The 25589-nt window shown below is 36.7% G+C and overlaps 2 protein-coding genes across 7 annotated transcripts in view; one reads left to right on the plus strand and one right to left on the minus strand.

The window, feature by feature from the left end:
• The window catches only part of TPP2 (tripeptidyl peptidase 2), a 50931-nt gene extending 37045 nt beyond the window's left edge, over nucleotides 1–13886 (plus strand). For both annotated transcript variants that reach the window (XM_041423341.1, XM_041423343.1), the window contains 6 exons: nucleotides 3175–3326; nucleotides 3415–3511; nucleotides 4372–4502; nucleotides 5762–5969; nucleotides 12234–12353; nucleotides 12979–13886. In XM_041423341.1, the coding sequence (XP_041279275.1) occupies nucleotides 3175–3326; nucleotides 3415–3511; nucleotides 4372–4502; nucleotides 5762–5969; nucleotides 12234–12353; nucleotides 12979–13068 (798 nt within the window). In that variant the 3' untranslated portion in view covers nucleotides 13069–13886. The remainder of the gene's footprint in view (nucleotides 1–3174; nucleotides 3327–3414; nucleotides 3512–4371; nucleotides 4503–5761; nucleotides 5970–12233; nucleotides 12354–12978) is intronic.
• On the minus strand, nucleotides 13519–22782 carry METTL21C (methyltransferase like 21C). Of its 5 annotated transcripts, none has more exons than XM_041423344.1 (5): nucleotides 22635–22782; nucleotides 18243–18394; nucleotides 16837–16979; nucleotides 15188–15305; nucleotides 13519–14629 (listed from the first exon to the last, which is right to left on the minus strand). In XM_041423344.1, the coding sequence occupies exons 2-5, from the start codon at nucleotides 18382–18384 to the stop codon at nucleotides 14235–14237; spliced, it is 798 nt and encodes a 265-aa protein (XP_041279278.1). In that variant the 5' UTR covers nucleotides 18385–18394; nucleotides 22635–22782; the 3' UTR covers nucleotides 13519–14234. The 5 variants fall into 5 exon arrangements, with proteins under 5 accessions (XP_041279278.1, XP_041279280.1, XP_041279279.1 ...); XM_041423346.1 differs by having other exon boundaries at nucleotides 22556–22648; XM_041423345.1 differs by lacking the exon at nucleotides 22635–22782 and adding an exon at nucleotides 22391–22463.
• Nucleotides 22783–25589: the final 2807 nt, after the last annotated feature.

The following is a 25589-nucleotide window of genomic DNA, read 5'->3' on the forward strand; positions in this document are numbered from 1 at the left end:
GCCTTCAAAAATGGGATGAAGTGTGTGTCTGATACAATTTTGTGTAAGCCTGCCTGGTGACTCCAAGAAGCTTAATTAATTTTCCATTAAATGAGAGTTGCCATAAAAATAAGCAACGCTGCACAAATTGCATACATCTTAAGATAGATTCAAATTCCATATGTATGTTCATCTGTATGTGCAAGTAGGCATTAATATGAAGATACTTATTAAATGGAAAATGAGACCTGGGATGTGTTCCTAGAGGGAGCTTTTTATCCTGTGGTTAGCTCTGCTATGAATGCTTTGAAGTGCAAATAATAATACTTTTATATGTGTTTTACATATAAGTACTAGATGTTAAAACTCCAGACAGAAATCTAAATTGAAATCTTGATGCCAAAATAACTGTTAATTCAGCTCTTTTAAGAGGTGACTGTTTTGATGGCACTGTGCTTGTTTATGTGTGTAGGTTGTAGTTCAGTTAAAAGTGAACCCAGTGAGGCTTACGAGACTCCACAGAGTACACTGACCAAAGTGTGTATCTTGTATGCTTCCCAATTTCTCAATGCTGCATGTCTTTTTAGAGGATAAATTTGAAAGTTTCCTTAAAGTAGTTTTTTCAGTGGATATTATGCTCACTTGCTGTCTTTTTCTGTCTATAGCTCTCTATCTTTGTATAGGTATATATAAAATGAAATCCAGTACACTACTCAAGGAATTCTGTTCCTGTCAGAGAGAAATTTGAGTAAGAAAACAGAATGGAGTGTTGAATTGTGAAGAGCTGCCTTTGTTCTCCTTATTCTCTAATGATGAATGTCTCTGTAATGGCAATGACAGTGCCATTCTGAGATCTTCTGCTACCTAGGGTGTTGCCAAGTGTCATAAGTGATCCTAGTGTTTGCAGATAAAATAAATAAGCCTTCAGTCCCTCTTAATGCCCTGTAATAATTAGTTAAATGTGATAATAACCTAAACTTTATTTATCCCATGAAATAATTTTGAGGTCTGTAGAGAAGTCTGGTCTGTAAGGCTCTTTTGAGAGGAGGGTGCCTGGATCCTGAAGCTCATTGTTTTCCTTTCAGTGGTCATAGCTTGTAAGGCTTGCAGAACCTCATGAGACCAAAAGTACCTATGTGAGATCATGGGGAGATGATATTTTACTGTTGATGGTTTAGCTACATAGGGTTAGTTTCTCAAAATGCAGGTGTTCATCCATGTAAGTGAGATTTTGTTAATCCCGTTATGTTTGGTTTGAAACAAACCAGAGTTCTAGAGCCTTCTTATATAGACAAAGCTTGAGAATGCTGAGGTCATCTACATATATAACTCCAAAAATATGCTGTCAAGTGAAATGAAAATGGACTTTGAAAAAGGAAGTCCTCAACTCTTGGAAGACTATTTCTTAGGCAGGTTTCTTTTTTAGGAAAATACTAGTCTCAATGGAGAACATGTTTTAGAACATACTGTAAATTTTTTGTGCTGAACTCGCTTCTTAGACTTCTTAAAATGTTTGGTTTGCTTTAGTGAACTGTATTGTTGCTTTCTACTGTTCTTAGTACCTTAGTAAGCCCCACGCCATGTTCCTGACCTCTGTATTTTCCTGTGTGTACGTATTTCCATGACCTGTTACGGCGTGCTCTGGCCTAGGTCTTGCTGGAGGCTCATTTAGGTGTATTGACTGGTTGTGCACTTCATACTTGAAATGCATGGGTGCAGGATAGTTCTGTGAAAGCTACACTTTAATGCAGATTTAGTTATCTGAACTAGTTTTCAAAAAAATTACTCAAATGTCCATGTTGTGATTCTTTGATTCCATATTAAGTTGCTGGAAATTTTTTTTTAAGGGACTATTGAAGTCACTTTTCCCAGTATTGTATTCAGTAACCCACAGCAAGATGCTGGTCTGTTTGAACTGCAAGTTCAAATAAAATTTTTCTGCAGCATGGTTTTTGAATGTTTCACAAGTGTAGCATTGAAGTCCATTATTGCAGTTACTGTCATCATTTTACTTGCTATTTAAGTAACTTTAACTCCATCTTATACACAAGGGTTAATTTCACTACACAACACTGACCTGATTTATGGGACGCATTCTCACAAACGTATTCTGGAATAATTGCTAGGAATAATTAAATTGCCACAGTTATTGAGCATGCAACTCAGTATTTTGCACCATGTTGCAACCTGGTATCTGGAGTAGTGGTATCTGGAGGATTGAAACTTATGTTATCTTTTCTGTGAATTATCCTGTATGTAAAGTAATGGGACATGTGCCCTCCCTGGTTAGGGAGAGGCTTGTTTAAAGATTGCAACATTAAAACCAAAACAAACAAATGGCCTCACCCTGCATTTTGATATTTTAGAAGCAGTGGATGGAATCTGTTGCTACCTTATTTGCAAACTTGTATGTAAATTGTCAGGAAATGGACTTCAAGAACATGGTCGGAGTTAGGATTTTCCTTTTAAATAGCTGTAACTGGTTCTCTCCTGCTGGTTATTGTCTAGTGTAGCATAAACTCAACCTATAGTCATATTTCTATGCTACCATTTAAGGTTTTAAAAAAAAAAATCTTGCTGTTGTGTACACTTAATTAGAATTGAGATTCAGGCGAAACTGGGCAGTCTGCAGCAGCAAACTGGAAATCAATTGACTGTGGATGCATCAGCTAATTCAGTATGCACATGGAAGAAATAGTATCCTGGGAGTAATAAAGATATCCTATGACAGACATGTTTCATGTTTTTCCTACTGTGGTACTATTTTTTTAGAATTCAGCCATTTTTATTCATTTGTTTATTGCCAGATTTGTAGGATAGAATGCCTTTTTTCCCTTATCCTTTTAACCAAGTTATTTATTTTTTTAATAAACAAACAAACAAAAAAACACCTACCTTATTCCCTAACTAATATTATGTAAAATTATGTAAATGTAAAAATGTCAAATTAGCTAAATTTTAGGTTTTCTTTTCTTATGCCTAGTGTGCTGTTCTAATATTTACATCCTTACATTGCTTAAAATAAAAACTTAAAGCAGTTCCTGAATTTTTACTGTCTAATATCTTTGCTCTCAGAACCCTTACTCATTGTATGTGTAGCTCAGAGTAGTTGCTGGCTATGATTTATCTTTCATATGACATTAAAAAAACGTGTACTGTATCCCTCTGAATGTGTTTCTCTTTTCCCACCTCCAGGATGTCCTTACTGTTCATTATCATCTGATACCATCACCATCAAAGAGTAAAAATGGCAGCAAAGAGAAAGAAAAAGAACAGGAAAAAGAAAAAGATGCAAAAGAAGAATTTGCTGAAGCTTTAAGAGACTTAAAAATACAGTGGATGACCAAGTATGTCTGCTGTCATTACTACACAAGCTTGACGTTCACAAAAATACTCAGAATCTATACTTTCATGCTATATCCTCCTCTCTTCTAGGCTGGATACGACTGATATGTATAGTGAGTTGAAAGAAGCATTTCCTAATCATCTTCCTCTGTACGTTGCAAGACTTCATCAGCTGGATTCTGAAAAGGTTATTTAACACTTCCTAAACTTGATTTGTCTCAGTACACCCATGTAGCCTAAACAACTAAGTCTTTCTTTGTGCACATTTGAACTTGAAGTTACAGTACACAGTATTAAAAAGCAGAAATTTCTAATTAGAGTGACAGGTACCACCCTTGGCTGTGATTTATTTAATTCCACAGCAGAATAAAAGAAATATGCCTCACCAGAGTGTGTTTGCTCATCAAGTTATGCCTTGTTCAGTTAAGCACATTTTAAGTTTTCATACTTATGTAGTCTACAATAGTTTTATTCTCAATGGTGCCTACTGAGACAAACACATATCCTATTCTGTTTCTCTTCTGGACTGGTAATTTCTCCTAGCAGCATAACTGAGACAGCTGAGGAAAGTAACCCCCTAAAGTGACACAGCTAAATCTGGTTTCCAGTGTTGTCCTCAAAAATGGGAACTGTCAACAGAGCAGTTTGTCTGTGTTTTTTTCATCTTGAAGACAAACACCTCTGTGCATATGCCGCCAGCTTGAATATTTTTTCATTTCATTCTGATTTTATATTAATTTCTGAATTGAATAACTGCTACATTATTCAAAAGTACTGATTTGTACTGAAAGGTGATTTTCTTTCTGTAAACTCTGCATTTTGCATATTCCAATCTCCAGCTGTATTTCACAGTTTGTTTTCAGTGAAATGGACTTAAGTACGCAGGAAATCTTGAAGACTTTCCAGGGTGTTTTAAGCAAAATTTGAATGAAATTGAGAAAATAACATGTTGAATGATCAAATGTTATTTCTGCATAGCTTTGCAATCACCCTAATGTTAGTAGAATCAACAATGAGGTGCTGAACATCTTTATATTCTTCTTTTAGGAACGAATGAAAAGGCTAGATGAAATCGTTGAAGCTGCAAATACAGTAATCTCTCATATTGATCAAACAGCATTAGCAGTATATTTTGCCATGAAGACTGATCCCAGACCTGATGCAACTACTATAAAAAAGTACCTACCCAGTAAATAATTTTCTTGCATCCTATTTCTGTAGTCTATGTACTTTGTCTCTGCATGTAAGAAATGGAATGACTGCAACTTTTTTTGATAACTTGTATTATTTTTGTGTGGTACACACAATTTAAAATATGACAACACAATTGTTGTGTTCTCTTATTATATCTCCAGAATGCAGGGACACTGAAACTTCCAACTTTTTATTTATTCAATAAAATAAACAAGGGTTCTTTCAGGATTTAAAGGTATCAGAAAAATGGGGTTTTAAGTTGTTGTACCAAGCTTAGTCTGAGCTCAGAGGGACCACTGGAGTATTAGTAGAAGTATCTGTTTTGAATGCTACTTGCCTTTTCTTTATATTTTGCAACCTTTCCCATCTGTATTTGAAGACAAAATTTATATCAGCCACAGAAGTAACTGTTTGCTTGCAAGAGATTTTGTTTCAAAAAGTGTGATGGCCATGCTTCAGAGTATTTGAGACCCATTGTTTTTCTTTAGTTTTAGATTGTTCTTCTGTACTATGAGTATGTATATCCTTAGGAAGATAGTATTTTGAAGGTGACACCTTAGTCTGGAGAATAAGTGATGGATTTGTGCATGGTGCTGTTTTAGTAAAAGAATGGCAGATGTGAATATTAGGCCCTTAAAATGGGAGATGCATCCTTGTGGATTATCTATAAAATAGCAGATTTCAATAGAGAAGCTAGTCTGTCTGTTCTAGCTATCCTGAATCTAGATTTGTGTGTAATTCTAGAGTTGCTGATATAAAAGCAAAGCCTTGACATAATAAACTTAATTCTAGACATTTCTTGGTAAGTTGATCCATTAGGTCATGTGTTTTGAATATAACAGCTGAAATTGAATACCAAATTCAGTGGTGCTTTAAATGGATGCAATTCCTTTGAAGTCAGCTGAATTATATCTGCTTATGTTAGTGGTGGATTCAACTCTCTGTTTATAATGCCAGGAACTATAAAGCTATATTTCTAGATGCTGACTTACTTTTAGAATCTTGAGTTGCCCTTGCCTTAAGTAATCTAAGGCGTTTCATACTTAGAAGAATGATTGAGTATCTTTGAATGCATAGTGTCTTTGGGTAATCTTTTATGGTTAGTTTAATTTATAGTAAATAGCCTTGGGTGGCACTGTAAACTTCTTAGCTTGAACTAAGTTAGCACTGTTTCTGTTCTTAAGGAGGTATCCACAAAAGATGCTAAGTATTTTTCATACTGTTTTTTTTTTTTTCTTCCTAGTGAAATGGAAAAACAGAAGAGTACTTTAGTGGATGCACTTTGTCGAAAGGGAAGTGCGCTGGCTGACCAACTTCTTCATCTGCAGACCCAAGAAGGGGCTGCTTCCAGTGATGCAGAAGGCAAAGATGAGGATCATGAAAGCTGCTCAGAAGCTTTGACAGAGACATTCTGGGAAACAACAAAATGGACTGATCTTTCTGACAGCAAGGTAAGAGACCAGAGCAGGTTTTTTTTCATTTGCATGTTGGGTTTTCTGATGGTTTCTTCTGGAATTATGCACGGCCTTTGTATGCACAGCCTTGTACATTCCTCCCTTCTACTTTGCCATGATGTCCCCCCATGTACATTGTGCTTCCTTTATGACCTTTTTCTACAGAGATTTTGTCAAGCCTGTCAAATCCATGGTAGGCCTGTCTCTGTTCAAGTGAATGTAGAAGTTAAGGGAAGGCTGTAAGACAGTACCAGATTTCCACAAAAAAGCTGCTTCCTTTATTGAATTGCTTCTTTGTGTACTTTCCAGGGAATATTTTCAATTAACCTCTGTGCTCTTGTAGCTGTACACACAGAGGTGTGCAGCACCCCACCCTGTTCAGTCCTACATGCTGTAGCCTCTTCCACACTATGGACAAGAGAAGTTTTGTGTTTTGCTGTCAGTAATGTCTGTAGAGGTAAAGGAAGAAACCCTAGGAAATAATTACACTAACATATTTATTAGCACAGACTTCCCTCTAATTTCAGTATTCCTGACCCCAAGATCTGAATTTTTTTTATCCTTTGTTCAAGACAGCAATTTCAGAAGGGAAAAAAAAATCCATTGTAGGTGATTAATTATGTAGCTTTTAATTTAGAGAGGTTATGACTTTGTATTTTTAACTTTTGAGCTATTGATGTTAATTAGTTTCTGAACTTAACTGTCACATACAGCTGGGTTTTAGTGGAAGGTGAAGTGACCAGGGTATTTGTTGATAATTATGTAAAATTACCAAAGTGCTTCAGATTGTTACAAAAGAAAAACTTATACAAGTAGAGAAAAACAAACAAGGTAAAGCATTTAACTTCCTTCACAGTAGATAAACCTCCTGTAAGAACTTGTGCTTTTGGTGGAGGCCTGGTCAGGAAGGTTGATGGTGCTTACCCTCCTTACTTTAATGTGTATGTCCGTGTGCACATACATCTTTTCAGCGTATCTCTCTTAATCGTTAACTGACGATAATATCATGTGGTAGCAGATTTTGTGCTTCAGTCACGTTGTTTGGCACATGATTTTCTTGCTGTCTGTTTGTAAATGCAGTACTTCGCTCCAGCACAGTAACCCCTGGTTTATTTGTCTCCTGCTCTTTTTTTTTTTTTTTTTAAAGCTGATGGGAATAATTTCAGTGGAAGAATTCCAATATAGACGTTTTGTTGGGAGTTTTACTCTTTGGCTTTTATTTCAAGACAGATAGCATTGCTGAGCTGTGTGCTTTGGGCCTTGAATGAGTAACTCTGATTTGAGTTCTACGGATTAGGAACCTCTCTCTTTGACTGTCTTAACCATGGATTTGTCAAAGTGTATATTCCAGTTGTGCTCTGAAAATTGATTCTTCTGTATTGTTAAATTGGTACTAAAAGATCAAAACTTATCTAGATTTTTGTAGCATTTCATATGGAAATAACTTCCATCCTGTTTATGTAGTAGGTTTGTCTTCTTTTTCATACTTTGAGTTTTATTACTCAGATTGAAATCTAAACTGATTGACTGTTATGAGACCTACAGAGCTACTTGTAAGGTGCAAAAACAGTCAGTAAAACAAAAGCCTTCCACACAAGCAAAACTAATCAAGGAATTCATTCACCACTTCCCATGGGCTGGCAGGTGTTCAGCCATCTCCAGGAAAGCCAGGCTTCATCATATGCAGCCATGATTTGGGAAAATAAACACCATTACTCTAAACCTCCACCTTTTCTCCTTCTTACCCAGCTTTATTTGCTGAGTATGGTGCCATATGGTGTGGGATATCCCTTTGGTCAGTTGGCATCACTGTCCTAGCTGTATCTGCTCCCAGTTCCTTGTGCACCACCAGCTTCTCACTAGTGCAGTGGGATGAGATGCAGAAAAGGTCTGGACTCTGCAAGCACCGCTCAGCAACAGCTAAAAGATTTCTGCCTTATCAACACTCTTTGCAGCACAAATCAAAAACAAAGCCCCATGCCAGCTGCTGTGAAGAAAACTAATCAGCCCATCCTAAACCAGCACAGATTGAAAGTGGAGCAGCCAAGTCAGACAGGGGATATAGACCTTGTGTGAAATTCCTTCAAAGAAGAGTTGTCAAGAGACAGCCAGCTTATTCTGAAGCAGTGTGTTGGAGATGAAAACGTGGAGCTCTTCTTTTATGTAGACATGGCTGTGTAATACTGGCACTCGAAAGATGGAACATCTGGGTGAGAAAGGATGTAAATCAGGCATTTAAGTACTGCACTGATCATTGAGTTATATATTTATATGATTTAAGATAGAAGCATTGCTCTAAGTGCATTTAGCTCTAAGCTTCCTGTAAAGTTCATGCAGCTGTCAGTAATTGAAAGGCTAAGTAAATTTTTGAAAACCAAGAGAGACCATGCTTTCTTTTAGGTTAAAGTGGAATCAGGAGCATCATCACTTTTCTGTGTGTTTCTTCTCACCTTCTAGTAAATAAAGTACTGTCCCTTGTTTCATCTCTCCTCTGCAGATGTAGCACCTGGGCACCACAGCATTTGGTAGTTCCTTTGACTTGTCTGTTTGTCACTGAAGTAACCTGCTTGTCACCATATTGTAGCAAGTATGTAGGGAAGTAACTTCAATTTTGATAGTAAGCGCATTTGTTCGTACTTTCAGCTATTATCTGAACGTTCATTTTAAACTAAACACAAAAGAAAATATTTATGTCCCCTGTGTACACAAAAGCATTTCAAATAAACTCCAGTTAAGGCAGCTTTATGCAGCAGGTATTTGATAGATTATGCAAACATGATTATGGTAGCACTTTAGTTTATTTTCCTAGAACATGTAAATTTTCTAGGCCAAAATCCTGTTTCAAACACAACTGCTACAGGAGAGTAGTAGGATTTTATGTGTTTGTTATTGGGAATGACCAATCTGTAGAATGTAATGCCCCTCAACCTTTATTAGCTGTGGGAAAAAAAACCAAAAAGTCACACTTAAAAATAAGTTTAAAAACAAGTAAAAGGCCCATACCTTTCCATCTTATCTTTTAAACATCTTTAACCTGGATTGTTTTTCCTGATACAGTTTATGTTGTCAGATGCAGCTGTCTCCAGCTGATTTTATTCAGTCACTGCCAAAAATGTGTTGCTAGATATTTGATTCCTTTGATGCCCCTTGCTTCCATGAAAATGAATATTTTTTTTATTAATGTTGTTTTTATTTATAATAAGGCAATTAGTAGAGCACAGAAGAATCAACAAGCGTAGCTAAGAAAGCCTAGTTTATTACTATAGATGTATATGAACCTGTAAAAGCTCATTTGTTGGGAATTGTAAATATTACAACTTTAGTGTTCTTATAAATAGCTGGAGTATATTACCTAGAGATTGTATTGTTTAACCTTGTATTTTAGCTATAGATAAATGTAGGAATATTTTAATCAGCTCTTTAAATGATTAATTAATTGATTATACAAGTCTGTTTCCATAGGTAACAACATTAGGATACTAGGAAAGTTTCATTGGGCATTTTAGTATTGCTGGATTCAACCATACTTTTTTAAAGAGTGTTTTTAGCTTTTAAATACTTCAGCCCCCCAGATGTCTTCAGAGAGATCATTTCATCATTTTACTGTCCTAAATATGCATCTTTATAGCCAATGGCTAGTTAGGAGGTGGACAACCAAACACATTCATGGGTCTGTGTCCTAGCACACGCAGTATTCCAGGCCATTAGTTGGGGAATAAAGTATCTTAACAGTGATTTTTCCCCCAGTATTCTAGAAGCATGCATTGCCTTTTCTCAGTACAATTTCTGGCCCATATTGCTTTTATGCAAAAGCTGGCCTTCATTGTATTTATTATATAATTTATTATTTCATTATATAGTTATGAAATAATATCAAATACTTCAAAGTCATTACTGTTGTCTCATCTAACAATTTGGTTTTGGATACTAAAAATAGGTTTCTTTCATGGTTTTATACATTCAGGTAGCAGCTGTTTTCTCTGTTATATCTTAATAGCACTCCAATTTATGTTTTCCTTACACATATCAAGGAATGATAACTTTTACTTCTGTGATCTTATAAAGCTTGCAGTATTTTATCTATAAGACATAATTTGGCCAATATATGTAGAAATTGTAAAGTACTATTTCTTATCTAACATCTTTTGTTTGTAAACAAATTCTGATTTTTCAAAGCAACTCATGCATTGTTCATAACTTCTGAAGTGCTAATGAATTCTTAGTAGTTTTGCTGAACTTTGATTGTTGATTGGGGTTTTTTTTCCGAACACTAAGACAGAAATTATTATGTCAGGAGCTCTTGGAGCATTGTCTTAAATCCTTTGGTTCAGCAGAGAACCTTTTTCTCATTTAGAAATACCCAACCTTTTATTTAGCCGGAGCAAGGGTATTTCGTAAAATGCTTTGTTTTCTTGCCACAAAAACTCTAGGAAGCCCTGTTACGAAAGAAATGCTGTCAAGTGGCTTTCCTCCTGCCTTTATCACTGATGTTCAATAACCATTCAAAACTTACAGGGTCAGGTAAGAGCTTTCTTCATAGAGCAGTGACATTATTTCTGGTTAGCCTCAGAAATGTTATATTTGCTGAGAGCTCCAATGCATTTTTCATTTGATTTTTTTTTTGTTCGTTTTTTTTTGTTTTGTGGTTCTATCATCTTTTACAGAAGAGAAATTTTTTTTTAAGTTTAGTTAGCCAGCTAAGTTTGCTAATAGATCCACTGAGCAGTTATTCAGAAATGTTTGCTAATGTGTCTTGCTTTAGGAAAATATCCAAAATAATTGGATTGAGAATGCAGCATGCAGAGTATTTTTCCAACAGCAGTATTTGGAAAATTGTATATGTGAATGGTGCTGTATGCTCATTGTTGCATATATGTGTGTTTTGTAAGATACAACAGCTTAAGTGAATATTTCAACACAGCAAAATAAGTATTTGAAGACAGAAGAACGAGCAACTCTTGAATACTTTGGCATAGTTGTCTTGAAGCTTTAAAATTACACCTTGACTTGCTTGATAATTAAGTTTATTTCTTTTTTGTATTTTAACTATTTATTGATTCTGCAAAGACTTGTGCATGTGATTAACATTAAGTGGAAGTATTCAGGCTGCTAAAACTAGACAGGTTCTTCACTCCTGGCAAGATTCAGATCTCTGGTTCCTTAATGTTTATATTCTTGAGACATATTTAATTTTTTTTTCTGTAATGCAAAACGTATTTCTGAACATCCTTGAAGGGTTTCTGTTAGCTTTTCTTGATGGGATATTTTAAGTGGGAAATCTTCAACCTTTATTGCAGAGTCAGAGCAAAGGAAAAGTGTTGTAGTGAATGAGGGGAAATGAAGAGCAAGCTCTAATAAGATTTCATAAACACTGCCAACAATAGACACACCGCCTTATTCACCAAATATACTGCTATGTCACTCTTCAGTAAAAATAAAAAATATCTTGTTTACTGTGAGTGTTCCAAAGGGAATATATGAAAGTGTCTTGATTGCTCTAATTCTTAGTGCTGCAACTGGTGAAATGGTTTGAACCATCTTGCAACACCCTGAATGCTGTCAGTGGTCGGGTGTTAAGAACCTACATTTATTAAGTCTTAGGTAGACACATTCATTTGCTCACATGAACTACTGCATTGGTTAGGATTGCTTTTTTGAAATGAGTATTATCAGGAAGGAGCTTTTTTTATCATCACTTCTTAAAAAGTTACCAATAGTGAGGAGCTGACCTAAAACCTGAGGCTTGTCTTCATGCTTACCTGTCTTCATTGCTTGTTTATAATTATGTACATTTCTCTGTCTTTGTCCGTATATGTCATTCACTGTGTACATCCATACTTGTTTCTGCAGTAAGTTTGTGACTACCTAGGAATTAAAATTCTCAGTTTGGTTTTTGCTTCTCTGGGTCAAAAATATACCTGCCTGGTTGGTGATTCTTTAATTATCTTTTTAATGTGCCTTACAGTTGCCTGTAGGGATTGAAAATCCAAAAAAGCTAGACATGTAACAAAAAATTAAAATAGTGACATCTGTGTTACATAAGTTCTGAAGTCAAATATGTTTGTGAAGTCAGAAGTAGTCTCTAGGAAGTTCATGTTTATGACTACTACTATGATTCATCTGTTATACTGCAAATATCTTGTGTAATTGTTTTATTTTGTATCACTTCTGCTACCTGAACAGAATTTGATCTCACTTGTTAAACCTTGTAAGATATTAAAATAACGAATTTGCTTTGTTTTTTTAAAATTTGCATTGTAGGTTTTGACTTTTGCCTATAAGCATGCATTGGTAAATAAAATGTATGGAAGAGGGCTCAAGTTTGCCACAAAACTTGCAGAAGAAAAGCCAACAAAAGACAACTTAAAAAACTGCATTCAGGTAAGGAGTGCTTGGCCAAGGAATGGGGCCTGTGTTCATGCTGCATAACCTTTCAGAAGTAAGATATAAGTCTTCTGGAATTTTTTGTACTCTTCTCATTTTAGAAAGCACTAAATGTAATATTTTAACTTTATCCAGGTTTTGTAATTCAGCCTTCATTTGAAACATGATTTTTTTTTTTTCTTTTTTCTAGAATAACTTGTTTGTGAGTAACTGTTGTTTTTAGCAGATTTGCTTTGTGGAACATACTTCGGGGCATAAAGGAAGTAGAGACAACTTAGTCAAAGATACCTGCATAATAATCCCCTTATGTTGCTGTTTTACCACTGGGGGTTTTTTTACTATTATTAATCATAATTACTGCTTGTAGAACTTAAGGGAGAATTAATGGGAATTCCTAAGATTAAATTCTTGTGCATTGTGTTGAAAGAATGTGGATCATATAGAATGGGGAGGAGGGGTCTTCTTCAGGACTGAGAAATTCACAGCTTACCAGATCTCCAATCTGTTGTCTTTCTGATCATAGACATTTTTAGTAATGTGTTGATATCAGTGCAGTGTTTGTTTAGATTTAGATGTTAAAAAAAGTAAGATTCATTTTTTAATGTGTGCTTTTTTTCTTCAGCTGATGAAGTTGCTTGGATGGACTCATTGTGCAACTTTCACTGCAAACTGGCTTCCTGTCATGTATCCACCTGATTATTGTGTATTCTAGAGAATCAACAATTGTAAAATCAAAATGAATTTATATGGGACAGGATAGAAAAAGAGAAGTTTGACTTTTTATTAGAACGCATGTTTTCATTACTGAATGCTGATTATTAAATTGTGTGTATTTATCAGTAAGGGCACCTGGGTATGGCTTAATACCTGTTAACCTAACTCCTGCCATCAGGGAGTTTCTTTATTGTGCATCCCATTGCTGGCAATGGATGTGCCAGAACTGCCAACATCAAGGATTTGGAATTAGTTTGGAAAGAATTACTGCATGCATGTTATGTTCCAAATTGTTACTTTGAACTGCAAACCTGTAAAAGTTCTGTATTTTTTATGGTACACTGAATTTTAACATGTTTGATCTTAATTTCAATTGTATGAAGGCCTTAAAGCTACTTCAAGAGTAGCTAAAATCTTACTTATTAGATGAAAATAATGGACACCTGTATTATTTGCAAGAGTTTACATTTAATGTTTTTGAGAAAAATTCAACCTCTCAAATGGTTACAATGTTTCTCAGAATTGCTGATGCATAGGTACTCTTGTAAATTTTCAAAACTCTTCATTTTGGAGTGATTTCAGGCAAACTTAGAAATCCTGGTTAAGCTGAGTATCAGGACAGGCTGATACGTGTATAAAAGTGCCAGACAGTTACATGTTGATCAGATATTGTAAAGCTATACATAGATGTTTATTAATGTTAAAAATACAAAACACAGCAGAATACATGTGCAAAAATGAAGATGAAAATACCACCATGTTCACTCTGATACGTTAAAAGATTTTTATAATGAATAAAAATACTGAAGCTAAAAATTGTATTGGTTTCTGGATGAGTACCTAAATAAAATGTGCTGAAAGAAAGCTTACAAACAGCAGAGGTTCAGTGCAGCCCAGAAGATCAATGCTTTTTGTTAAAGCCTTCTTACTAACATTGTTCCTTCAGTGGAGGGGAGTTGGTCAGTTTGAACAGGTCATATTTATCAACCAGAGACAAACTGCTATATCTTTTGCCTTGCTGGGTTTTTTTCTATTTGCAATACAAAACTTAGATGCAACTGCAACTTTACAACCATAAATGCACAGATGGTGCAACATAATCTTGGGAAGCATTCCAATCTGTGAGGTTCTGCTGCTAAATCAAGATCAGTAATAGTTTTCTCTTTAATTCTTTCTTACTGTGGCTTTAAGCAGCTTGACATTTGATTCTGGAAATTCTGCTAGAATGGTTGTGTTAAATATACTGCAAACTTTTTCCAAAAATTCGTAGTCTGTACTGAATCTGAATTTATTTGCCCATAGTAATACTGTTCCTGGCTTACAAAAGTACACCATTGTTGCTAGCAGAGGGTCCAGAGCTCCATGATGGTACACAACATCAGTTGCCAGTATGAAATCATAATGGTAAGTTGATACAGGAAAGTCTTCATTGAGGCCTTCTCCCCATACCAGTTTTCTCACTTCAGGTTTGTGCATATTCAAGTTCTCTGTATTTCTTGAAATATTGTATGAGAGATTTTCAAGAACTTCAGGCAAATCAGTAGCTGTAACATGAGCCCCTAAAGAAGACATGAGTTTGTTAATCCACAGAATCACTAAGGTTGGAAGAGACCTTCAAGATCATCTGTCCAACCATGAACCCAGCACTGCCCTAATTGCCCCTAAACCATATCCCCAAGTCCCACATCCAGATGCCTCTTGGATACTTCCAGAGACAGTGACTCCACCACCTCCCTGGCCAACTTATTCTAAGGGTATCTAACCACCCTTTCTGTAAAATAATAAAAAAAAATTCTAATATCAAATCTGAACTTCCCTGACACAACTTAGGGCTGTTTCCTCTTATCCTTTCACTTGAGACAGGGCAAAATTCATAGGTACGTAGTTGAACATGTATGAAGCTTTATCTGCATAACTGGTCCAGCCTCCCACTCCCCCATAACGAGAGTAATTTAGTTAACAAAACAGTATTTTACACTGATTTTCATTAAAAACAACAACAACAAATGAACAGTTACAAAGTTTACTTCAGCTGTTGTTTCATGGCCTTAAAGTGACAATGGCAGGGCTTGATCATCGTTCACTAGAAATTCAAAAGGAAATACAAATTTACCAACCTAAGATGCAGGCCACAATGGAAAGCAAGCCTGTTCCAGCCCCGATTTCCAAAACTTTTTTGTCTTTGAGGTTGAATTGTTCTTGATTTGATTCCAGATACTGAGATAAAGCCAGTGCCTAAAATGGTTAACACATATCCATAAGAGGGTAAGAGCTAAGTTGCACAAAAACTCATTAGGTGTTTTTATATAAGGGTGTTGTGTCTTTTTAGTATAATGAGAAACACTAAAGGGTGTAACAGAAATGTAAGATGGGAAGAATTGTGATGTATCCTGGTTTTTTAATATTAAAAAAAAACGTAAAACAGTTTATTTTTCATTTTAAGTTTATGTGATACTGATTTACTACACACTTCTACATGAGTCCTCTGACAGCTCAAGACAGAATCACAGAATAAGCAGAGTTGGAAGGGACCCACAAGGATAGGCAGTGTTAAGATGTGAACCATACAGTCAAAACAGCAAAGTTTAACAATAAGTAGGAAGTAATGTTCTGGTTTATTATAAATGTTATGCTGTACTATCACTATTATACAGTAACTCTAGGCTTCAGCAGAGATTTTTGAAAAATGTTTTTTGTTTCCATTTTTTTAGCAAAGAAGATATTGAAAATTGGTTATTTACAAACTCTACACTTGTTTATTGATAATAGTATAACCTTTGAGAAAAAACAAAACCGCACTGTATGAAAATATTATTAGGCCTTTGTAAAGATTTTATCAGCAGAATATAAGTGGGCTGTTTATTAACAACATAAACTGATGCCAAAGAAACTGTCTTCCCCTTTTTGCTTCTCTTCTTTAGAATTGTGTTACTGTTTTAACTCTTGTGCTTTTCATAATGCAACACTGTCTACCTGCTCTGGGAAAGCTGACAGCTAATGAATCACCAGTCCAATTTGTGCAACCTCTCAATTTTCTTGGAGAGTTTTACCATCTGCATTCTGACACTTGATTAATGTCTGAATTGATGATCTGACATTTCAGAATAAGATCCTGTTTCACCCACCCATATGCTCTCTATTGTTTTGAAATTGTCTGCCATTTTCTTGTGAGCTTTTTAAATAAATGTGGATCTGAACAATTTTGAAATCCTGATTTTTCTTGTCTTTATCAGTTGTATCTCTCTTCCCTCAAAGGCAAGTTTTCTTAGTCTGCGTAAAATTCTGTTTTTAAGAGTGGGAGAAGCAGAGACTGAAGAACTGCTTATAAGTATGATTTTCCATACTGTAATGAAACTGTTCCAGCCTTTTCTTTAAAAGAAGCACATTTAGTAATTTTAACATCTTTTATTTATTTCATCTCACAGTTTTCTTTTTCAGCCTCCTTTTAGTACTGCTGATTACTTACTTCCCAGCAGTGACTGATTGGAAGCATGGAGGAAGCTGAATGTTTCTTCCTGAGTTCCCTTACTGAATTTTTTTTCAATCTCTACATCCAGTGTACAAATGCTTTGGTGCCATAGTCCTTTTGGCATGAACTGGCAAATTACCCTAAGGCAGAGTTTTCTGCTGAAGGACGTCATTTTGCATAGGGAAACTTCCAATGTCAGAAGTATCATCTAAGAAAGCTTCTTTAATATTTGTGTGCTCTTGTCCTGGTTTGCTCTTGTGTCACGTGAGCTTTCTGCATGTGGTCTTGTGTACTTACCCCTGGCCATACCACGGCTCCAAAGTGTTCTATGGACTCCTGAATGACAATCTGGTGGCCAACGTACGTATAGTGCTCCTTATCAAAGTAGTGTGAAACTCTGGGAACCCAGTTCTGCAGTATTTTAAGAGTTACTGGTGAGCCTGTGAGAGAAAAGTTGAAATTTCATGGGTGTGTGTGCAACTTGTTAAAGGGTAAAAAGTATTTTACAAAAACAGTATGTGGGCATGTGGACTAGAAAAGTTCTCAGGACATTGGTCTTGAATCATAGAATCATTAAGGTTGGGAAAGATTTGGAAGTTCATTAAATCCAGCCATTAGCCAACTCAGCACTATGTGCATTGCTAAAACATGTCCCCACATCTGCACATCTTTTGAGCACTTCCGTGGGTGGTGATTCTACCACTCCCCTGAAGCAGCTTGTTCCAATGCCTGACCACCCCTTCAGCGAAGGCTAGTTGCTGTCCAAAACCAGACAGTCTGGGTGGCCTGGGAGTGAAAGGAGCAATGGTCATTTCCTGCCATTCTAGGTATTCACATAAGCAATTCAGAGATAGAAATGAGCCTTTTAGGAAAAGCTACCAATTCAAATATAAAACTCTGCTAATAACATCTAGAGGCTTTTTTCCAGGCTTGTATTTTGGTGTTTGTGCTGTAGATTTCATTTGTGAGGCCAGCAGCTCTAGAACAGCAAGCTGCTTTTTACATAAGGACTTAGGATTTACATCCTACACTGAAGAAAACCTAACTCTTAGTGGTTGTTTTTTAAGCATTCTTCCACAGAAGGAGGGTTGTAAGGTGCTTTTTATGTTGGCATACACAATGTTGTTCAGCAAGTCAGTGCTACAGTTGTCCTAGGGTGTCTCATGATAGCGAGGAGACTCATGGCTGAGGTTCTTCAGATCTGTGCTGAGGCTGTTCCATCTGATCTCACTGAACACAAGGACACTATTCTGAATGGCTGAACTTTTGTTGCAAGGATATGCATAGAATTATGGGAAAAAATTGCTCTGGATTTTAACTGATGCCTGCCTGGAATCCTTAGTAGCTGTTGAAGCAGTTTAGCCTGTTAAAATCTGCGATAACATGGCTTCAACAGTGCCAGCCCAATCAATGCATATTATAACCATATCTCTTTTGTAAGAGATTTTAACTGAGAAATAATTCTTAGATGTCTAAATAAAATCCAGAGACCTTTTTAAATATATTTCTTAATTATTGAGATAGAGGGGTATTTCTTGTAGATTTCATCTGATAATATATGCAAACATGAGGGGAAAAAATGGGGGAAATTGGATATCAAAGGAAAAGTTGCATGATGACATCTACTGTTTGAAGACTGACAAAAATCAAAATATGCTATGTTAGCATGCCATAGCAATTGCAGCATTTAAATTTGACTAAACCTGTGTCAGATTCTGCATGCTCGGAGCTGCAAGTGCAGTTTTCAGAGTTGTACTGCTCTTCACAGGCTTCTTCTTCCTCAGATTGGCAGTCCATTGTTCTTTGAATTTTGCTGGGGAATAGTGGCTGCTGTGCCGAGATCATGGCAAAAGAGCTGAAACAGAAGGGAAAAAATAATGTTATAAAATCTTTCAGGCACTCTCTTCATATGAAATGTGTCTGGAAAAAGACAGTGAGTAGTTTAGATGGTCTTTGGTGGCCTTTTGGAGTTTTTTTCAGTGATGGATTGAAGAAACAGGATGAGATGGGACATCTCCACTCCACTGCACGGAACGAGCTGTTTCTGGGAATGTAGTAACGCTGTCAGAAATTTTCTTCTCTCTCATTTATAATTTTTATCATCATGTTTATTTTATCATTTATGCAGAAACTTAGAATTATGTCACTGAATTGATACCTCTAGTCAGCCTGAAAACTGAGCTACTCGAATAAGTTGAAGCAATAGCTGAGGAAGATAACTGTCTTTTAATATCGGTGACTTTTTATCTGTGTAATTTACTATTTTCAAAAAACTTGGGACTTATGATTCCAGAGATAAAACTGTTTCATTTGCTGCAGTCAGTGCTCTTGATTTTGTCTCCTTGCATAGAGTTGCTTTCTCTTCCCTGTCTTTTCCTGCAGAACAGCTAACCCAGTTATACTGCAGAACTGCAGAATGTGCAGATGGCAGTCAGGAAATCATTGCAGCAAGAAGATTGAATCCCTAAGTTTTTTGGATAACTCTCTCTGTTATCCCCAGGATACAGGGCAGCACCCAGTCTAAGAAGGAACTGATTGATACCAGCTGGCATCAATAAAAGCAGGAGCAGTACTTAATACAGATTTGCTTGGAGAGACATAGGTCAGTGAAATTCTTTGCTTGACTAGAGTTTTCTTCAGTGAAGCACCTATGTATATGCATATATCTGAGTGTGTGAAAATTAGATATAGGTTAGATATAGATATAAATATATACACAGAGACATATATATGTAAAGAGCAAAAGGTTCATAACTTGCTCTGGCCAGAGGCTGTACATGTTCACTTTCCCACATAATGTGATGGCTGGAGTGAGCTGTGGTTTTATCCATGATAAAAACATTTGTCCACTCTGCTCATTTTTGAGACTGCCTGTTTGCTCTCTCCAGCCACAGGCACTGTGAAGTGTTGTATCATTTGGGTTGCATCATACTGCAGGAGGCTGTTTCACATATCCTCACTGGAAGGGGTGAATCTTTGGCAGTGGCCAAGATGTTTAGCAATGCCTGCAGGTATTTTTTAAGGAGCAGTGTGACTGCTGACTTATGTGAGTGATTTAATTTGCACATGATATTGACACCATTGCAATTCTACTGATACCTGATATATTCCTTATTGCTGCTCTGTTTATTGACAAGGACAGGATTTCTGTTCTAATTCCTCTGACACTGCATTTTCGCTATCTTGGCGGTGATTTTGTACTGCAACAGAAAAAAAGTGTTTTAAAGTGCTTTAAATAGATTTCTGCACTTTTTTTTCTTCAGAGGGCCTCCATCTGTCTAGTAACAAGATCTAGCTTTCCTCTGTGGTGTGTGATTTGAGGTAAGATGAAGGTTGGTAAGAGACTGAAGTTAATGGTGCAGTCACTGCATTCCCTGACGTGAGTGAGTGCATCCATGTGCATATTCCACATGTCACAGTGTGCCTCCTTCCAACAGTAATGGTTTTTTTCATTTAATCAAAAGTAGGGTTCTGGATTTGAGCAATGTCTCCTTTTCATGCCTTAAGCTAGAATAAAATCTGCTCATGTTTTAGGAAATCTCTGTGAAAAATATTTTCAGACTTGTGCAATTGGGAGGGTACATAATGAAAAGGGAAGAATCTGTCAGAACTGGTGATGGCTACAGCCAGAAGACATTTGGTTGAAGACACAGTCTTCTGAACATTTTATGTTGAAACCTGCAGAGCACTACATTCTCATATTTGGGGGTTTGGGGTGAGTGTTTATTTTGGTGGGGGTTTTTATAAGGCTCTTGTAGCCTTACAAAAATTATTTGTGCTATTTAAGTGAAAAAAACAATCCTGAAACTGAAAAGTAGTATAAAACTTTACCTTGTCCAGTAGTCTACTATGTATAAAACCGGAAGCCTTGTTTAAACTGTTAATTTGTCAGTTTGGGTGGAAAGTGATCCCCCTGTATTTTTTGTCTTGCTTAAGCAAGCTCTTACTACAACAGGCCAAAATTTTAGTTGGCTGTGGGTGGCAGTGAATTCCAGAAAATAACTTGGAAACATGCTTGATAAATACAAATTTGTTTATCAGCTATTTGCTGCTATTAACCTGCAGCAAATAAAATTGTATCTCTGATCCTGATATATATCTATACCCTATTTATCACTCATTCAGACTGAGCTCTAACTCGATTAGATATATTATGTTACAGTTTCAATATGAAAATTGTTTTGCTTTCCCTCACTTTGTCCTTTGAGTTCCTCTAAAATGGGAGTCTGCTAAAATATTTATAAAGAAACCTTGCTGGTTTTAGTAAATTCATTAAAATGATCTGGAGGCCTAAAATCCACACCAGTGGTTACCCTGCTGCTGGTGTGGTCCTTAAGTCCTAAGTTGCCTGAGCTCAGAGGTGGTGATTTGGGGGGATAAACACTATGCACTCTGTGTTTGTATGTCACCTGACACACTGGGCTCTGGTTTTTGGCTGGAGCTTCTGGATGCTATAATAATATCTTGTAGTGGTGTAGCTTTTGCTAAACAGAAAGGGGTTTATGACTGTGTATATATGCATATACATGCATGTTCATTCTACTGCCATAATTATACAATGACATATTTCATAGGAGTTAAAAGTAAGTCTTTTCTTAGCTGCAAACTACAGGACCATTTTAGTCTTACGAATGCAAGAAGTCAAGTATATTAATGTCTTGGCCTTAATGATGCACAGCTTTATTTGTCATTTTAAATGACAAACTTCCTGAAGGCTACAGGCACAAGTGAATATTGAGAGGCTGTTTGCAAATAGGTGGTGTTTGCATTATTGCATTCTTTATGCAATATATGTTCAAGTTGGTGCAGTGTTCATAGAATTACAAAAAACAACATTTCTCACTATTTTGACATTTTCCTGATCCATATTTTACTAAAAATGATATATCTCTAAAATAATTTTGGTTTGATAATGTTGCAAGCAAAATCTGTTCCCTTAGAAAACGTTGGCTCTTTCTGAGTGTTAGCATCCAGGTTTTTTCCCAAATTAGTCTTGTTGGGAAATGATTATCTAAATTCTTTCAGAGTTTTTAAACCAGTATTGACTTCATTAATCATCTTAAGCTGTTGTGAACAAAACTTAGAAAAGCACATTGGATTTCTTCAGAACCTAAGGAAGAAAGAAGAATTCACAAAACTATATCTATTTGACAATATTACATAAAATTAACAAGGTAACACTTAGGGGAAAATTGTAAGACAATGATAAACCTTAAGGTAACAGGCAGTAACAGTTATTATAAGAATAAACTTTGTGCCTCTTAAGCTGCTGAAATCAATTGCTTGGAAAGAGCTTTTAATATCCAGTTATGTGACCAAAAAAGAGTAGGTTAGTGAGCAGTGCTGTCACTGGGTCTTCAGCTGCAAACACAACTCTGCTGAAATGTGTTTCATCTCAGCGCAGAGTTGCTCAGTGTAGTCTGTGTTAGTCTAAATATTTGGGCAAAAGCCAATTTCATTTGCTCACATGTGTGGTCTGGTCTTTGCAAGTGCAGTCTGTTCTTTTCAAGATCAGGTTTAACCATACATTAACATCTGTTTTAGAACTCAGGCAATTTTCTCATGTTACCTTGATCTAAATTAAAAAAAAATAAACACCAACACTACAAATGCTAGGAAACAAAGGAAAAGTCAATGTTAGGAACATCACTATAGTAAATACTGAATCTACAAGACAAACGCACCCAAATACCACAGTGACTCCACACGAGACAGAGACAGAGAGCTGGATTCTGTGGGCTCACAGAGCTGACCTGAAATACAAGAATTCAGACAAAGGTATTTCTGTTGTTAGTTAGCAGGGAACACAAAGGCACGTCAGACAAGGTTAGCTGGGCAGCTGTGTGGGTACCTGATGTGACAGAGGGCATGGGAAGTTTCCTGTGGGTGGATGCACGCTCCAGAGGTATTTTATACAGGCGTGCACCTGAAAAGAATAACTTTCCCCTCCAGCCAGTCAGATTGCAGGTTATTTAGAGTAACATTACCAGGCAGCGCTCGAAGAACTTACACTTACCATGTTACACTCAAGACTTCCACATGTGCAGTACAAAATCAAAAACCCTCTTAGACTTTGAAGCCCCAGGCATACAAACCTTTCTCGGCTCCTCCAGACTCTTGTTCTGTTTTTGCAGACGACGCCGTTCCCTGTGTTTGCCTTACGTCAGTGGAGCTGAACCAAGCCAGCAACTTACTGTTGGCAAACCAGCGCATAAATAATGAGTGTGGCAACTTGGCAGCAGCCCAAGCACAGGGAAAAGTTCATGAAGCTCCCACTACCAGGAAAAGGTCAGGTCTTCCTTGCCCTGCTGAGCGTCTGGCTGGGGAAGCTCTGGGTACCCTCCCTGCCCTGAGTCACAGACAGTGTGGAGAAGTGTCAATCCTAAGGAAAAAACAACTTTCTCATCATCTTCACTGCAGGTCATAACCATAGGAAATATTGTATGGACTGAAAGAGGATGAAAAACAAATGAAACTCATGAAAATCCCACTTTTATCAGAAGATCTTCCAGTAGGTTATTTTAAAACAGATGGATGTCATAGGTGTTGAAGATGAACCAGATGTGTATTCCTTATACATTTCAAGAACTGGAGAGGTTTATACACATTTATTCCTTTGCTGCCCTTCTGCCCTCCCTTCTTCTTTGCAAAGACTGCCAAAAGAAATTCAATTCCATTAGAGGACAGAAAAATTTTAAAGCTACTTTGAAAGTCATAAAGCTAGAAAATAACGCCTGGCTAATTAATGAGCCTATAAAGGCTGGAGAAAGAAATGGGGGAGGCAGAGGAAATGTGGATTTTTAACTCAATTTATAGGCATTTTCATTTTGAGGTGAAAAGCTTTTGAATTTTGGTAATGCTCTCCTGAAGAGTGGCAAAGTTTAAAAAAATGAACCTTTTGTGTCACAGCAGCTGTTCCATATGTGGGCTGCTGTGTGTCTCTAGGAGTCACACCAAGGATAGGAAACACTTGTCTCCACATTCAGATGCTCACCAGCTTCTTTCCTCTGAAATGTGATAGTTAAAAGATACTTTTTTAATTTGTACTTGGGAACTAGTATTAAGCTATTAACTATATTAAGTTGATATTGTGAACTTTGCATTCCACAGACCTGCCTGACTTTACAAGTAGTGCAAATGAGTGGTCCTGAGGCAGGTGAGTAGCTGTTATTGGAAAAGAAGATAGGCTGCTGTTGGAATGACTGCCATGGCTTTTTTTAAGATGTGGTCCTTTTAACAGGCATGTTTCTGCTGTCATATTTATTGTATTTATCACCAGGGGTGAATGCAGCTCAGATTGGTGCTGCTGTCAGAGCTCTGTCCTAAGCTTTGGAATGGGACTGATGCTGGACATAAACAGTTTATTTGTTAAATGAAATCAGAAGAGTTGGCTTACTCTGTAAGAAATCAGAAGAGTTGGCTTACTCTGTGTGTCTCTTGTAGAAGGGTGGAAACTGTAGGAACAGTATTACCATTTATTTATGAATCATGCAGGCATGGCTTCATTTCTTGTTTATAACTCGTGGAGGAATCAACACTGATACTCTGAAATGTAGCTTTTGTTGACATATATTTACTATATACTTTCTATAAATACTTCTTATTCCACACTCAATTTCCAAATATTTCTTGTTAAACATTGAAAATTACTGTTGTCTGGAGGGGTAGCCCCATGGAATTAAAATTTCTCAAGACTTCTGTGAATGGGCAGGCTGAAGGCAATACAGCATCTCAGTTCTACATGTAACAGGGCATTTTCCAGTTATTAATTCAACATCCAATTCCACAAAGCTCTGAATTACTTGGCTGGCTTTTCTGTTTCTCTAAACACTCGTGGGAATTTCGCCATCTAGACAACTGGGAGAAGACAAAATGCAGCAGGCTGCCAAATGTGATGAAGTAAAGCAAACTTGAAATATTTTTAGAATGTATGTATTTTAATATGAATTGTGTAGGTTTGGGGGTGTGTTAGGTCTGGTAATGTGCAACCTAATTGGTAGTGTGGGTCTTTTTCCCATTTAGGGCTATTAAACTATCAGGAAAGCTGGGAGGAGTATTTTTCCTGAGTTACTGAACTCAGCAGTAGCCTTCTCTTCCATGTACAGGCAGAGTAAAACTACATTCCTACTACTGGATTATAGATTACAGTGTTTCAATTTTAAAACAAATTTAAAAGTTCCTCTGCTGTACCAATAGTACCAATTACAGCATAAAAATTATATCAAACTATCAAAACTTTAAAAGGTTGTGATAAACAGGAATGAAAATGTCATGGTCATTAAACCCATCAGGAGCAAGAAGCCTGCCAGATTTGTGCCAAATGACAGCAGAGTTAAACCAGAAAAGTTAAATGACAGTCTTGTCAATTAAATTGATAACCACAGATGAGCAGGACCAGATGGTAATTACTCAGAACTCCACAGTGGTATTATCAGCTCCAGACCAAATTGTGGTGCCTGCATCTAAAAGTAGGCTTGATACCCAAGCACAGGAAATTGTACAAATGTGAGTTTTATTTCTAAGGGAGTCTTGGAGCCAAAAAGGGAACAGTGGGGCAAGTCTGGCAGTGCTGGTTAAACTGAGAGGAACAGCAGTGCTGTGATAAATAAGAGGTACTGTAAAAAAGGTTTTGTGTGTTCTTTGGCAGTGTCTACAAGCATGTCATGAATTGTCCTTCAGCTTACAGCGTATGTGGTTTTCCACAAGCTTTTCATAGGTCACTCACTAAAGATCCCTACAGAAATTGAGTTTTGTTGGGCTAAGGAGTTTTATATTTTGTTTTAATAATTTAACAGCAAGGAAGCCATAAGTGGTCAGGTTTTCAATGATCCAGAAGAACCAGTGCTGCTGAGTGCATTCCTAAAATGTAGTGGAAAATAATGTGATGACAATGCAGAATTATTCAAGACAGTGAAAAGAAAAATAAGCTGCAGAGTTCCAGAAGGATCTCTGGCATGTTATGAGAGGTGATAATGTGATAAATGAAATTCAGTGCTGACAAGTACCACATAATACACAGTCCCTAACACTGTAGCACCTAGGAAAGAGAT

Source organism: Onychostruthus taczanowskii, unplaced genomic scaffold, assembly GCF_017590055.1.
Source record: "Onychostruthus taczanowskii isolate IOZ18803 unplaced genomic scaffold, ASM1759005v1 scaffold77, whole genome shotgun sequence".
Lineage (NCBI taxonomy): Eukaryota > Metazoa > Chordata > Aves > Passeriformes > Passeridae > Onychostruthus > Onychostruthus taczanowskii.